This window comes from Manihot esculenta, chromosome 5 (genome assembly GCF_001659605.2).
Source record: "Manihot esculenta cultivar AM560-2 chromosome 5, M.esculenta_v8, whole genome shotgun sequence".
Taxonomy (NCBI): Eukaryota; Viridiplantae; Streptophyta; class Magnoliopsida; order Malpighiales; family Euphorbiaceae; genus Manihot; species Manihot esculenta.
Genome location: NC_035165.2, coordinates 6,710,505 through 6,726,089, shown reverse-complemented (window position 1 = coordinate 6,726,089; position 15,585 = coordinate 6,710,505). Strand labels below are relative to the sequence as shown.

General features: G+C 35.4%; 2 protein-coding genes across 2 annotated transcripts; both read right to left on the bottom strand.

Annotated features, from left to right (window-relative positions):
- Positions 1-2,412: 2,412 nt before the first annotated feature.
- LOC110615870 (protein indeterminate-domain 12) lies at positions 2,413-6,434 on the bottom strand. The gene is made up of 3 exons (XM_021758051.2): positions 5,550-6,434; positions 5,051-5,447; positions 2,413-3,375 (listed from the first exon to the last, which is right to left on the bottom strand). Exons 1-3 carry the CDS (start codon positions 5,725-5,727, stop codon positions 2,586-2,588), a joined length of 1,365 nt encoding a protein of 454 aa, XP_021613743.1. The 5' UTR covers positions 5,728-6,434; the 3' UTR covers positions 2,413-2,585.
- Positions 6,435-12,412: 5,978 nt separating this feature from the next.
- On the bottom strand, positions 12,413-14,517 carry LOC110615064 (heat stress transcription factor A-7a). Its single transcript, XM_021756770.2, has 2 exons — positions 13,832-14,517; positions 12,413-13,246 (listed from the first exon to the last, which is right to left on the bottom strand). Exons 1-2 carry the CDS (start codon positions 14,039-14,041, stop codon positions 12,506-12,508), a joined length of 951 nt encoding a protein of 316 aa, XP_021612462.1. The 5' UTR covers positions 14,042-14,517; the 3' UTR covers positions 12,413-12,505.
- Positions 14,518-15,585: the final 1,068 nt, after the last annotated feature.

Below are 15,585 nucleotides of genomic sequence, written 5' to 3'. Positions count from 1 at the left end.
TTCTTTTAATTAAACATTCCTTGGTATTTTGTAGCATCTTTATCTAGATTTGAGACGATTAGCAACAAAAATGTCATGCCAGAAGAGGCAATAGAGATGCATATTTCTTTACTCCTAATTGAAGGGTGATACTCAAGAGAATTGTGGAAAACAGAGAGTTGCATGGGGATTTGCAGAAGGGGGAAAAAAAGAGAAAAGCATAGAAAGAAGCTTTGGTAATTATTAGGACTGGAAGTAATCAAAAGAAGGAAAGATGAGATTCCCTTGTAGAAGATGACATATTTAAGTGAAATTGTTGAGAGTGGGAAAGAAAGAGGGTGGGGGAGGTAATGGAAGAAGAACTTTTAGTTTGTCTGGTTGTGGAGCAGAAAAAAAAAAAAAGATCGTCTTTTTTACAAGACAAATGGCATGTATTGTACCTTAACCCTGCAACTTACACATATACTTTCTAAAAGCTTGGATATACCAAAACTCATCTCCTTTCATTAATCCCTAGGTCTCCTCTCTCTTTCCCAAACTGAATATACTAACTTAGCTTCTGCTAACTAGGGTTTCCATCCTTTATCTGCCCAAGTATATAGACTTCAAATTCATTATTGGCAACCTCTCATGTGCTCTTCAACCATTAACAGAAAAAACCCTTAATGCCCTCTGTTACAATTGTTTTCTTCCTATATTTTATCCCATCATATTTAGAATCTAAAAGAAAAAAAAAATCCAGTAGATGGGAAACCTTAATTATGCAATGTGAAGACTCTTTGAACTACTGGCGCTTCTCCAGGAAAGAAAAAGGAAAAAGATGGGGGGCAGACATTGGTGGGTCATGCAAGCAAAGTAGAGAAATATACTATGAATGTAAACATATAGGTTAAGGCTGTGTGATATGGGGACGTGCACAGAAATTGATAAAGGGTACTCAAAAGAATTTTGTAATTCAAATTTGTATTAAGCATCTTTTTCACAACCGTTGACATTTTCTCCCTATTATTTTATTTTCTATTCTTTTCCCTCCTTTTCTTTTCTTTTCTTTTTTTTTTTCTTTCCTTTTGATTTAGTACCACTATGCGTCGGACCACCACCACACTGGCACAAATACACATAACAGCATCAACTTAGTTGCCTTTTCACTCACGCTTACAGCAGGTTTTATAGCCATCTATCTCTCTTTAGAAAAGCCTATATTTCTTTAATTTTATGAAAAAAATTTCCCTTCATGGTTTTATAAAGTTATCGAGGAAAGAAATTCTTGGAAACTGATAATGCTTCTTTATTTCTTGAATAGGGAAATTGATTGAGGACAACTGATCTGATAGAAATTTCCCAATAATGTCTATAGATTGTGCAATATACCATATAAAATTGAAACAGTGAGATTGCCATTTTCAGTGATGTCTATGAAAACAAATAAGAAATGATACTAATATTAATTAATTTCCTCTTGCATAGGTTGTTGTGTTTTAATTGTATAGGATCCTACACTATGATTATTTATCTAACCACATTTTTTTTAATATTAATTTGTCAATGTGAATGATGCTGACATGCTACATTTTTGAAAATTCTGGGAGCTTATTGATTGACCTAGTTGAGGAAATTAGAGAGGAAAAAAAAGCAGCTCTCCAAATAATAAATAAATATTTCCCATTAGTGACAAATGAGAGATCTAAAGATGGGGTAACCCTAAAGTCTTTAGCTGTTGAATTTTAAATTTAAAATTGTCTTCAAGCAAAGAAAAAAGATCTATTCAATCTCAGACATCAGAATCATGGGCTTTATATTTTAATTTCGATAATAAAAAAAAAGCCAGAGGTCACATATCTCCCAGAAAACCATGGATATGACATATAATATAAAGATGAGATAAGGGCAAGTCTCTGTCAAGAGTTTGGGCTGCGGCACACTCGTCAATCCAAAAATTAGAGCTATTTACTTCATCATCACTGCTTATCTTTACTTAGTGCAAGTATTTCAACCCCTGGGATATACTTTCTTCCCTTTTAATTCATCCTCTACAATCATAGCTCTCTCCTCATTTCCTTGAAAAATAGGGACATAATTGTAAATACATTGCATGCATGTAGTTTGTCTGTTGATACGTCATCATGAAAAGAATTGTAACTATTTTATTTGTATAATTTCATTTTCTTTTTCTTTATAGGTTAACAAGTGCAATGCCCACATGTCATGTTGCTTGCATGGATATGACACGCAATTCACTGCATTGCAAAAGCCTTTGAAAAAAAACAAAGTGAAAATCCCATTATGCCATGTTGGGTTATGGTAGATGTTGAATGTTTTAGTTATAAGAAATAATTTTTTATAATTTATTCTCTTATTAAAATACCAAACATGGCATTTCAGTAGCAAAGTGGAGTTGAATCCATTACTGAAAAAATTGAAAGCATGGAGAAATGTCTGAAATAAAGGATACTATAAAATGAGATGATGGTTGCATAACAAGAAAGAAATTAAGGAGATCCATCACCTCTCCTCATTTTTGCTTAGGGAAGAGTTTGAGGGTATTTCTGTCATTTTTGAAATGGGCAAGCAAGAACTGAAAATACTATTTTACCCTTTTCTGCAATTCAGCAGTCACCCCACGTTTCCGAGGCAGGTTGCTGGGGAAATCCAAAACCATGGGGTTTCAACAGCGTATGGTCTCTCTCACTGTATTGCTGCAACCCTACTCCACCTGTGTATGTTAGTATTTCCCTAACATTCATGCTAACGTTAACACCGCCATTCCCATTCCCTACGTTCCCATTGCCAACGTGGCCATCACCGGTCAGACCCAGAAAGTCTCTTGTTAAATGGTCATTCTTCTGCCACGCAGCGAGATTGCCCAGGTAAGATCCCTGACGGGATATTTGACTCACTGAGTCAGTTGCTGCCTGACTCACCGTCCCTAAGTCCCCCATATCCAATTGCGTCATGTGACTTTGACCCACTGCCTGAGTTGCACCCACGGTTGCAGCCTGTTGGAGCAGTGCAGTGGCTGAAAGGTGGTGCGATGATGCTGACGCTGCAGGGTTTGAAAGGCTTTGGAAGGATGAGGTTATCAAACCCTTATGGGTTGACAACGATGGTGGCTGTTCTTGGAAGAGTGGTGGAAGCTGGAAATGGTGAGATTCAGGCTTGACTTGAACTGGGTTTTGAGGGTTGCTAGGGTTTTGAGGTGGTGGGTCCCAAGGGTTGAGGGACAGGGGATGATGATGATGGGTAGTAAGAGGGAAGAAAGAAGGGTGGGGTTGTGGATTTTGTAGAAGAAGAGATTGGGGTATTGGATTTGTAGAAACTAATTGGTGAGCTGAGAGTCTTGCACTTTCTTCTGCTAATGCATCACAGAATGCCCTGTGGGTTATGAAGCTATCCTTCCTGTGGTTTCAAAATCAAAGCACACATAAAGAGAAAACGTTAGTTTAGCTTTGAAAAAGCTGAGCAAAGTATGATCAAGATAAATGGGTTATAGCATTTGCTGATTCAATTAATTTGCATAGTATAATCTAGCTACGATTATGAAGATGGTCTAGCTTATTCTCCTTAAAAAAAAAATTATGAACATGGGATTATTCTCCTGGGGAAAAAAAAGGTTAGTTAAAATTTTAATGCCTAAATTTTACAAAGATGATGATTGAACTCCTAAATTTTGTAAAATTATAACTATTAAACTACTAAATTTTATAAAAGTTCAATGTATAAATTACATTTGCAGGGTAATAATATATAGTATAGTTACACATTTATAAAATTTAAATATTAATGAAATAAATAATATATCGATTGAACTTTTCATAAACTTTAGAGCCAAATAATATGTTCATAAAAAAATCTTGATTAGTGAGGAGATAAGCGACGAATTATAAGAGGTGAAAATTTCGAGACACTACGATGGTGGCTTGCATGAGGAAAAAAAAATTGTTATAAAGCTGGAAAATGCAAAAGTAGGACTATCTTTTTGGGTCAAAACTAAAGCAAAGGGGGGGGAGAGAGAGAGAGAGGCAGGCAGTCGAATGATGGGTATGCATGAGAAATAAGCATATATGGATGGTGAGGCTGAAAAATTCAAAGAAATTGCAAGTCTTCTGAAACTTGTGCTCGTGCAATTAATTTAACAAAGATATGCAAATTGAAAACCGCAAGTATTATAGATGAAATAAAATGAAAGCAAATCAGTATATCAGATATTTTTGCAGATTTATTCTGTTCCCATCATCATGATCAAAGGTCAGAGATTCAGTGTTCTGCAACTAAATTATGGCATGCATGCTTCATGAAAAATATTATCACGGGTTTTCTCAGCCATGAAATGTTAAACCCCAAAAAGAAATTAAGATCTTTTTCCCTTCACTTTTTCTTGGACAAGCAGAAATATTCATCATTGTTTTTGAGACTACAGACACTCCATTAAGAAGTACCAAAAAGAGTTAAATACACTGGAAAAAAAAAAAAGGAAAAAAGGAAAGAAGAAAGAAAGATTTCATGTATATGTTCATCTCACAGAATCCCCTCGCAAGAAAATCTGAATCAGTGCTCACACAGGCATTCTATGAGAAGGACGAAGGAGAAAAAGTAATGCTCTTGATTAAAGACAAAGCATATATAAAACAAAAGATTACATATATGTTTTTATTTCTTTTTAAGTGGGAACTTATTGGCAGGTTCAGATTTTCAGAGATATTGCTTTCAGTTACTCTTGTATGTCATCAGTAACAGACACTGGTATTAATGGTGTCCATTTCTATGTAACCTGCCAATACGTTTAAGCTTCAGATATATTATTCCATGCAGAGGTTACCCGCTTTTGTACAAATACAAAATCGATTGAAACCAAATACAAACACCATGAGACTTCCCACTTTAAACAAAAGACCAATTTTTGCTGTGAATTCCAAGATCAGTCCAAAAAGATGAATAACTGTGAAACATCAAAGCTCGTAAAAATATGGGAATATTGGGAATTTCAGACGAACATAATAAAGATACAAAGACCAAAGAGAGCATTTATTTATTTATATTTTTGGAGAAATAAGAAAGAAAGAAAAAAAAATACCTGGAGAAAAGGGTTCCACAGTCACATCTATACTCTCTAGTTCCACAGGTTTTAGAGTGAGCCTTCCAATCTGATTGAACAGCGTAGATCTTTGAACACTTTTCGCACTTCCATTTCTTCTCCCCGTGTTTCCTGCAATAGTGTTTCTTGATACCCGTGAGGTCACCCAGAGCCCTTGAAGGATGGTGGTGAACACATGATGGCTCAGGGCAAACGTAGGCTCTCTTCTTGATCTCCTTACTATTTCGTTGCTTCAGCTTCCATGGAAGATTATGGCCTCTCCTGTGAAGTTGAAGATTCTGATCTCTCTGAAACCCTTTGTTGCAGATCTCACACACAAATCTATTGGTAGCTAATAAGGTCTTTGGAGATAATGCTATCACTTCAGCATCTGGGTCTGCAACATCATTAAACGACATAAGGTCAATACTGGGAAGAAAAATTTATACAAATTAATTTACACGAAATTGAGATCGAAGAGATTAAGAGAAGAACTTACCTGGGTTTCCTGGTAGGCTTCTCTTCTTCTTGATTTTGGGTTGCTGCTGCTGCTGCTGTTGAGGAGAAACGGCGGAAACCACTGGATTTAAGCCGCAAAAATCCTGAACTCTATTACCGGAAGAAACACTAGCATCCTCAGACAAAGAAGTTGAATTGGAGATGGCTGCAGGGAACATGCCTGTGAACAAGAAAACTCCAAGGAAAAAACTGTTTCTTTGTTTTTGTTTGATATATTTCTACCACTTTAACCCTTCTCCAAGTGCCCACTCTGCAGCTTCGAGGAAACAACAAGAAGAGCAAGTAAGGGCAGCCCCAGAAATAGAGACTCCCAGCTTTGGACACAACTAAACACAGCTTCGTAGATGAACAGATGGCAGTGAATTACAGACACAGAAAGGCATCATTCATTGGGTAGCAAAAGCAAAATCTCGTGAAGAGATGATGATGATGATGGGTTATTCTCCAAGTCGCTATCTAGCCATGGATTGCTTGTCTGAGCAACACTGCTACCCAATTCATCTATATCTCTTTCCAATCTCTCTCTCTCACTAGAACCAACTATGAGCTCACCATGCAATCAAACTTAGAAAGATCAGACAATAAGATAGTTATTCCTGTAAACCCTCTCCTATATATCCCTACGAAAGAGAAATTATATGTCAGTAGCTGGGTATTGCAGATAATAGTGTACAGAAAGTGATAATTATAGTGGCAGACCAAAGGAAGGGGGTGGCAAAATTAGCTAGAAAAAGAAAAATAAAAGAAGCTATATAGAAAAAAGCTAGCAAACCCCAAAATGATAACAATTCTACAAAAGTAGAGAGAGAGAGAGAGAAGGGTGGGGAAAGAGTAAGAAGAATCGCAATTCTACTTGATTCAGAGAAGATTTTCTTTTCAAACATCTCTTTATTATTTCTTTAATAATTTTTCTTTTAGTGTCTGACGTTGGCACTTTCTGTCTTTTCCTTTGTTCCTGTTATAAAACACCCAAACCCTAAAAGGACCTCGATTTGAATGGAATGAATGATTTATTAAAAGGAGGTTTAGCTTACCAGAAGGCTTAGAATTAAGAATGAGAAGCTTGAAAAGCTTTGAGGATATGGCAATGGCAAAGGCAAAGAATTATAGAGATAGGCCTCTCAGCCTTTTCTATTACCCCACAACTCATAACATGATTGATCTATTGATTGCCTCTTTTAGCTTTGCATTATAACCAAATATTTCATTTTAATACACTTTTTGTATAATTATTTAATATATAATTAAATTTCAAATTTATCATAATTATTATGAATTTCTTGTTTTTCATTATTTTCTTGAGGATTTTTTCTCTGCTTGTGTCTTTTTTCTTTGTAATTATTCGCTCACATCCTAGTGTATGGTGAAAGTGCTCAAGTAAACCCCACCATGGGAGAATTTGGAAGGTCTCTTCTTCTTTTATTTATCTCTTTTCTAGCTTTTTTTTATTCCAAACCCAAATCTAAAGACATGAATGGATAACATAAATTGACCATTCTATCCCCCTTCTCTAATCAAACATAACAAAATTCATTAGAAATTCTATAATTGCAGTGTCTATAAATGTCATTGCCAGTAATTCTCTTTACTTTAGAGGGCATGCATGACCTAAACATGGCGGCTCAACTACATTAAAGCCATGCAAAAAATTAAGAATCCATAAGATTCTGAGTAGATAGGACCCATCAATACTCTGAACTTTAGGACATATAATTGGTCATCGAGTGTTGCTCTTACAGATTCTTTGGAATCCTATGTGATCTCTTTTGATCCAAATATCTTTTGAATCAGATTAGCTTGTGAGTTGAGATTCATGCTGCTTTTTCTTTAGGGATAAGATGATATTTGTGCTTCATTTGATTCACCTTTAACACAATAAAGCTAGCTATACCTAGGCTGATGCAAGGCACATGCACAGTATCACTCAAGTTAACATATAAATATATTATCTTTTTTTATTCTTGGTAGATTATCTCATTTTCATGAATTTAATAAGAAAAAAAATTCCAAATACGTATAGTTATTAAGTAGTTGAAGTTACCTATAGCAAAAACAAGGAGGTCAGCACTTGTCTTTGCATGTTGAAAATCCTAAGACAGAATCTTCCTTGGATGGGCATGGCAACTTATGGTGATATGCTCTATAGGGCTAAATTTTAATCCTATTGCATTACTTAACCTTCCATTTAATTTTATTTTGTGAATTTAGTAAATAAATCTTGCTCTCAATAGCTAGCTAGAGTGATTTCAATCATTTCTTTTATATATTTTATAAATTAATTAATAAAAAAGTATATAATGACAGCCAATCATTTTGAAAGTAAGCTGGTCAATAATCCATTGCTGTGACATTTATCCTAACATTCATGAATACAGATTTTAATCTCAGATTTTTTTTTTGTAAAAATTTCACTAAGTACTAGTAGAATCAGTAGAATTAGCTTGCCGTAATCTTTTTGGTTCATCTTTGTTATTGAAAAATGATACATTTCTTATCAGCTGTGCATGCAGAGAGAGGTAAAAAGAGAGAAGCATATAGATGAGTGGGGAAAGGGAAAGAATAGGGGTTTTGTGGGCCATTGTTTTCTTCACGGGTTCTCCTATTACCAGATTCTCTCCTGCAGTTTTTTTTTTTTAACTCCATAAGGGCACAACAGAAGACATATTTGCAGTAGTGCACCCATGTTTACATCTTTCTGTAATGTACTCCTTGTGGATTTTATAATTGTTTTGCTTCTTGTCCCTTGTTGTCTATCCTCTGCATGCTTACACAATTCTTCCATGGCGTTTTGGAAGCAACAGTGAAGCTTCCTATGCCTTTGCCCCTTCTTTGTTTTCGAGCTTCTTATTTGATTTAAAATAATTAATTTATTTTATTTAATAATTTTATATTAACTATTATATATAACAAAGCGATGTATTCAAATTCAAATCAAAAGGTATATGTGAACTAGCTTCATTTCTTAATCATTTTCTTTTTTGAATTTGATATTTGATTCTTATTGACATAACTTTTTCTAATAAATCATATTGCATCCCACCTACTGACCACCTATGCTCATGGGGTCAAATAAAAACAAGCAAAATCTAAATAGATACATATAATAATTAATTTAATTCTATGATTCTTGAGATGATTTTTGTTCAAGATCTCTCCACAACCACCCTACACTTACTAAGACTTGATTAATATTATATATATTAAAGTTGTTTATTCCCTTAATTAATTTCTCACTCAAACCCATGTATCCTGGGCGTTGGGACTCAACAAGCCTTGCAACTGTTCGCCAAAAGGCTTCTGACATTCAAACTTTCATCATGAGTTATTTAAACCTAACAATAAGGAAAAAAAAAAAGGTTAGGCAGATTCAACTGGTAAATCAATTGGTGTTTTAGCACTCGACAGTATTTTTATTTTTATTTTTTGAAATTTAGGCATAAATGCACTGAAGTTCGCAATGCGGAGGGTTTTTGTTGAAAATCGCAGGCCAAGAAATCCACACAAGGCCCATATCAAGAGGCCTAAAGGGGATTGTGGCAGCAGGCCCCACATTAAGGACTATAATGACATCACGAGAAAGATAAGAAATTGTGCTTTTTTATTATTTTTTCTATTTTTTTTTTTTCTCTTAATTTCCTGATGCTAGACTCACGAGTGCTTACTTGGAGTTGGGCCCATCCTCAACCTCGATACACGTGTCAGACTCACGTGCTTCCAAGACAGAAATCCATATCCCATTAAAGCCACTGCCAGCCAGGACACCAGCTGGTCGTTACTTAGCAATTCTGGCTTGTAAGTGCGTACCCCACCCGCTTACTCATAGCGTGCACAACAACTCTCCACCTCATAGTGTCGATACATGAATTTTCCATTAGACAATTTAAAGAGTTTAGCTCAGGCGAGGACTCTGATTTTTCAATCAGCAGGAGCAGGAGTCGTCAATAAAGCACTATGAACCCTGTGACTTGGACTGAATTATTATTATTTTTTCTCTTCCAAATATATGGGTCAAGCCTTCACACGCACCACATAAACTTTGAATGATCATTTTGACTTGTTCTGGTTTTGTAGTCACGGATGAGAAGAGAAAACAGGGGATATGCTCGAAGACTATGAAGAGTAGGACCACGACTTCAGTGAAGGTGATGGTACGTCAATAATAATGCATGACATGATTAACAATTTTTGGCTACTTGGCTTGTCCTATATATACGTTACTGTTAAGTCGGCTAGATTTGAACTAGTCATAATTTTCCCTCTCCTGGAAATTATAATTCCAGGGTTTGAAAAATGTGTGACCTTTATTTTTCTCGGAATGGTTCCCCTCGTCGAGTAGCCCAGGTATTTGACTAGAGGAACGTGAGAGCTATGAAATTCAACAAGTTTCCCATCAAGCAGAAGCTAGAAAATAAGCATTTCATCTGTTCCAAGTTGCTACATTGGCGCGTGAAATAGCGCTTTCTCTCTGCGTACAGAGGCAGATGTTCTTACTTTCTTAATTTAAACCTGACAGCTTGAGTATAACGACGTTTCATATCAACCAAATAAAGGAACTTCGATTTCAATGATTATATTCTTACTGTTCTACGGAACGATGACTGGAAATTAACCTGCATGGGTAAAAAGTGGTACATGCAGAGACCAAATTTGAGAGGATTCTGCAGTGCGTACTTCAATCTCGCAATTTCTTAACCACGTTAATCAATCAGAATGCTGAACCTCAATCTTTCTAACCCATTAAGAATTCTTGATAAAAACAACAACGTAAAAATTCTTGAACCCCCATCTGATCCTAATAATGGGATAGAAAACAACTGTTGAATTTATAGGTTTTCATATAACATATTTTACATGGAAAATGCAAGCGCAAGCACAACTTCCCTGGAACAAATTTTCACCTCGGCAGAAACATTACCACAATAATCTACAGTAAAAAGTGGCAGCTTCACACAACTCGATAAGTTCTCTCACCATATTTGCAGGGAAGGGAAGTTGGATTATCTTCCTTTTCAGGCAGATGATCATTGCAGGTTCAAAGTACATCAGAGAAAAGTGTGAACTTCAAAATCTGCATCTCCAACATAACAAAGACAAAAACACAAGACAATTTACGGACAAGGATAAATAGTCATTTTTTTACTTATTTAACTGTAGGGGTTAGCCCACCATGGAGGCACAAGAACTTGTCATCACTGTCTACAATATTGTAATATTGAAGCAGAGATTACAAAACACATTATAAAAATTTAGATTCTCTCTGTTGCATCTTTGGACTTTTCTGCATTTCTCACCTAACCCGTGAAGACAACAGTTAAGACCATTAATCTTCTGTCAACAGCTTCTTCCTAGAGGAGACCCGTAGGCATGCATGGTACATGAAATGGCAAGTCATTGAACTCGTAGATACTGATGTCAAGAGTCAAACTTGCATCAGACAAGTTTAGCAAACCCAAACTCTTGCTAGTGCACCAAGTAATTAACAATCCCATTAAAGATAACTACACAGTTAATTGTGAGGAAGGTTAATAAGAAAGATGGCTACTTGTGACAAAAATGAGATGGTAAAAAGGTCTTAGTCATCAAGGATGACATCCTACCACATGTGTTAGAATTGTCAACCAGCCAAGTCCAAGTCCAAGTCTAGTAAAGTTTATATTGCAGGCATTTGAATAACGTTAAAACCTCTAAAACCTTATATTTGGTTTTTATTCTATCTTATTTTACAAAACCATACCACCATCCAAGAACACTGTTAGAGTTTCATTAAACTGACCAAGAAAGTTTTTGTCCTTCCCTCTCCTTTCCATCACTTCTTCTCTTTCTTTCCCTTTGGGTTTCCTTCTTCGTACAAAGAACCATAGTGTGTGTATATATATATATATATATCGAATGATGTGTGTGTATAATATACTTATGGAAAATCGCATAATAATGGTAATTGTAAAAAAAAAATGAATGAAAAATGATGTAAAACATTTATAAAACGTTTGCAGAGATGAAAGATTTTTATGTAATACTTTTCAATACCAGAGATTTTGATGTGAAATTTTTAAAAAATGAGGGTTTTTATGATAAATTATGTAATGAATTTAAAAGTTATCGGATCATGAACATAAATTTAATGGGTTTTTTCTTTTTTTTTTTTCCGCAGATGAAATTGCAGGCCGTAAATTTTACAATCCGCATCGGATCAAAAGTGTTCTCAACTCAGACAGGATTTGGAGATTAGGGTCTCCTTGTTGTGAGCCTGGGCCTTTCCAGGATTTGATAGTTTGAGGCCTTAGTAGCCTATTTTTGAAAACCCAGTCCGTTATTCTTTTGGGCTTAAAAACCCTTTCAATGAAATCTATCTACCTCCCACAAAAAAAATGAGCTATACATGTCTTCAACTGTGTCCTCGACACAAAATATAATACACACACATTCGTTGGCTATGGTCGAAACTTGAAAGAACCTAACGGCTGGCTCACACATTACCAGTGAGGAACCCCCCGGCAACCACGAAAATGACTGATGAGAACGACGCAGACGGGACATGAAAATATCTACAGGGTAAAGATGCAGCGTCAAGAAAATGCTCACCGACCAGAACATTAGCTGAAAGAACAAGACACTGCAAGCCAAAAAAGGAAAAAGATCGAACAGACGTGGCATATGGGACTTATATTTTAGTAAATTTGTGTGGTTCTTGCCATCATGTCCATTTCAGTATAGCTTCTGGACAATCTGGACAAACCATGATAAGGACAATTCCAGATTCTGTCCAAGCACTGCTGCAAGCTAACCGAGAATCTATAGAGAGATTGAAAAGATAGAATTTGTTAACTACTAATAAACCACTGATGAATAGAAAGCCTGCTACATAGAAAAACAAATGATCATTGACGAAATTATTGATCCAGAATGAACAGCCATGTACAGAAGAGTTCAATTTCTTCACTCAGGACTATAACCTAAATAACCCAATCTCTCAGCCGATACATTAATGTCTTCACCTCCTCCATTATTCCCACTTAATAATTCATCCCAAAATTCCTCATCCAGTTCTCTATCTTCAATTTCTGGGGAACCTCCTTCTTCTTCTTCTTGTCGCTTCCTAGCTGCGCCATTTCCTTGCATTTCAAGTGCAAGTGTCTCCAGCTCTGATACTTTAAACACGTAATCTCCAAGCTCTAGAGGTTCAGCTTTAATGGGATTTCTACCTCCATCCCCACAGCTTGATTCAGCAGTACTACTGCCTCCTTGATCAATAGGCCTTCTTTTTTTGGTCATTGCTTCTTCAAGTTCTTCTCTCTGATCCTTTAGCTGGGCTAGTTGCTGCAAAAAGGCTGGATTCTGCACTGCTCTGGCCAAGAATTGCATGGTTTGCTGCTGTTTTATTTGTGTACTTTGAATCCTTTGTTCCATAGCCTGAATATAGGCGTTAGTGTTCTGTTGTTGATGCTTGAGCTTCATTAATTCCATAATTAGAATCTGCTTTTCGCGCTTCAATCGTTCAATTTCTCTATCCAACCCAAACCTGCCAACTTCAACACAAGAACCCAAAGCTTGCTGTTGAGGCAAAGGCTGAGAAGGTGGTGCCTTTCTTCTCTTGATGTTTCTCAGGAGATGCTTGTGGCCCCTTAGAAATCCTTCATTGGCAAACTCCCATCTGTCAGGATCTATCTTTTTAAATCCCTGCAGGATTGATATATATTATCAATCACCCACTTCCACCAACATAATCAAATTTACCAAGTTGCATCCGGAAACAGAGGAAAAAGAAAATCAACCGATCACCGAGATCAATACTGAATATTCCACTTCTGGCTCCAAACCCATATACAGCATGGCCACATCCAGGAAAAACCATTGGTAAAACAAAATTAAACAAAAGAACTCCAACTACATTGAAAAATAATAAAATATTAACATTAAAACCGATGAGCATTTACTGGAGGAGATAATCCAGAAATACTATCAAAGTTGATGCATGAAGATTCCAGAAGCTCCTAGAACAATCTTCTTTGCTGGTGAGCAATAATAGCAACTCTCATGAATAGGACATCATCACCGTTCCTTAAGCATAAAAATATTTCAATTAAATAAATAAAAAAAAAGAGCAACCAATTTTAGAACACCCCACCCAAGAATAAGCACAAACTAAGTTAGAATTTGATTTAGAAAAATATATAACAAACATGAGCTTTGCTTTTTCAAGAACATGGTTGAATTTGAAGAAGAAGAAATGGGGGAAGGGAATTGAAGACTTGTAATACTTACATAAGTGTTAAGTTGCCTGACAAAGCTGGAGAAGTTATTGTGCTTGAAGTATCTGGGCAGGAGGTCTGTGGAGAAAGAATGAGGATCCCACACAACAAAACTAGTACCTCCTGCACTCCAAGAGATTACGTGATTGGTAATTGGGTTATCCACCATCTCAAAAATCTTAGTCAGGAATGGCGGTGGCCCTATGTCGTGCAGCCCCTCCATCGGCTCCGGTGGGACAACTATTTGTGGCTCATCACCAGACTGCAACGAGCTTCATCCTGGGTACTTCCTTCGCTGTGTAATATGGATTAGGATCCTTAAAACACAAGAAACTGAGTCAAGTGCCAGTTCAAGATTTTGGGAGCAAGCAATTGGGAGATGTTGAATACTAGAGTGGACGAAGAGAGAAAGAAAGTGGAAACTTTTCTCTGACAGTACTAGGAAGGAATAAAAGCTGAAGTGGTAGAAGAACAGAGTAGACTTGCAGAAGCTACACTTGGTTGTTAATTAGTGGATCAAATTTAAACAACTGAACTCAGGAGAATAGAAAAACAGAGGGAATGACTTTGGTGAAAAGAAGAGGACAAAGATCAAAATATTTTTATTTTTTTTGCTCTGTTTTCCTATGCCATTAGAAAGTTGGTAAACTAATGCATATAAACAAGAGTGTTCAAAAACTTCTTAAATAGAACAAATGATGTTTATTATAAAAATGGATAGAAAGTTCTAGAGTTCTTGATGTTGGTTTCTATTGTAATATATTTTATTGGTTTATCTTTATATATATATATATATATTTTTTAAATTTAATTTATTAGGACCTTTCCCACTTGGCAGTTGTGGGATAGAGGAGAGAGTGAGTGATGGTGCACCTCCAGGAAACTTCTAGAACATCGAAGGGCAAACCGGTAAGGATGGTGGAAGTATGGTCCTGCAATGGTGGATGAATCTTGTCTTGAGGTTTGGGAATAATACTTGTGCTGGACATGCACGCAAGAGAGATAGTACACTGCTGCAATTTTTAGAATGGTCTATATGATACAATAAATTAATAAAAATTATAGAAATATATAATATAATTAAAAAATTATCTAAATGGAATTTATAAAAATTCTTAATATAAAATATTAATAAAATTTTATATATTTATATTATAAATATATAAATTTAATCTAAATAAAAAAATACATTCATAATTTAAAAATTTCAGATTTTATCTTTCAATTTTTTCTTTAAATATAAAAAAAAATTAAATAGAAAAGAGTGAATTTACCTTTTTAAAAAAAGTATTAATTTATATTAATTCTATTTACATATGTTACCATATAAACATTTTATTGTACCTAATTTTTATGGACCAGATTGTTTAGTCTAGTCCAAAAATATTGATGAAAAATATGTTTTAGGTACTACGCGTGGTTAAGTGAATTCGAGTATTCTTGGGCTGACACGTCCCTGCTCTCTTTCCACAAGCGTAGTGACAAGTGGGTGATTGAAAAATATTTTATTAATAATTTTTGTTTTAAAACATAAATATGTAACATTTATTTGTTTTATTTTATATAAATAATAGTATTATTAATGTACGTATGTGGATCTGGCTGGAAGGTAAAAGCAACGAAAAATATCACTCTTTATTTTTTTCGTTCTAAATATATCATAAAATAAAGTACAATCGGGATCAGAGAACTATCTGTATTCTTCTGAACTCTTTTTATTGAAATTTTTTATTGTATTGTAAAATTAAGAAAATCTATAGAGTCAGG

Excerpts from the sequence above, each read along its gene's own strand:
- LOC110615870 (XM_021758051.2), bottom strand. The coding sequence starts at position 5,727 with ATGTTCCCTGCAGCCATCTCCAATTCAACTTCTTTGTCTGAGGATGCT. Across the intron at positions 5,448-5,549 it reads AAGCCTACCAGGAAACCCAG|ACCCAGATGCTGAAGTGATA; the intron begins GTAAGTTCTTCT and ends ATGATGTTGCAG. Across the intron at positions 3,376-5,050 it reads TGTGGAACCCTTTTCTCCAG|GAAGGATAGCTTCATAACCC; the intron begins GTATTTTTTTTT and ends TTGAAACCACAG.
- LOC110615064 (XM_021756770.2), bottom strand. The coding sequence starts at position 14,041 with ATGGAGGGGCTGCACGACATAGGGCCACCGCCATTCCTGACTAAGATT. Across the intron at positions 13,247-13,831 it reads TCAGGCAACTTAACACTTAT|GGATTTAAAAAGATAGATCC; the intron begins GTAAGTATTACA and ends TCAATCCTGCAG.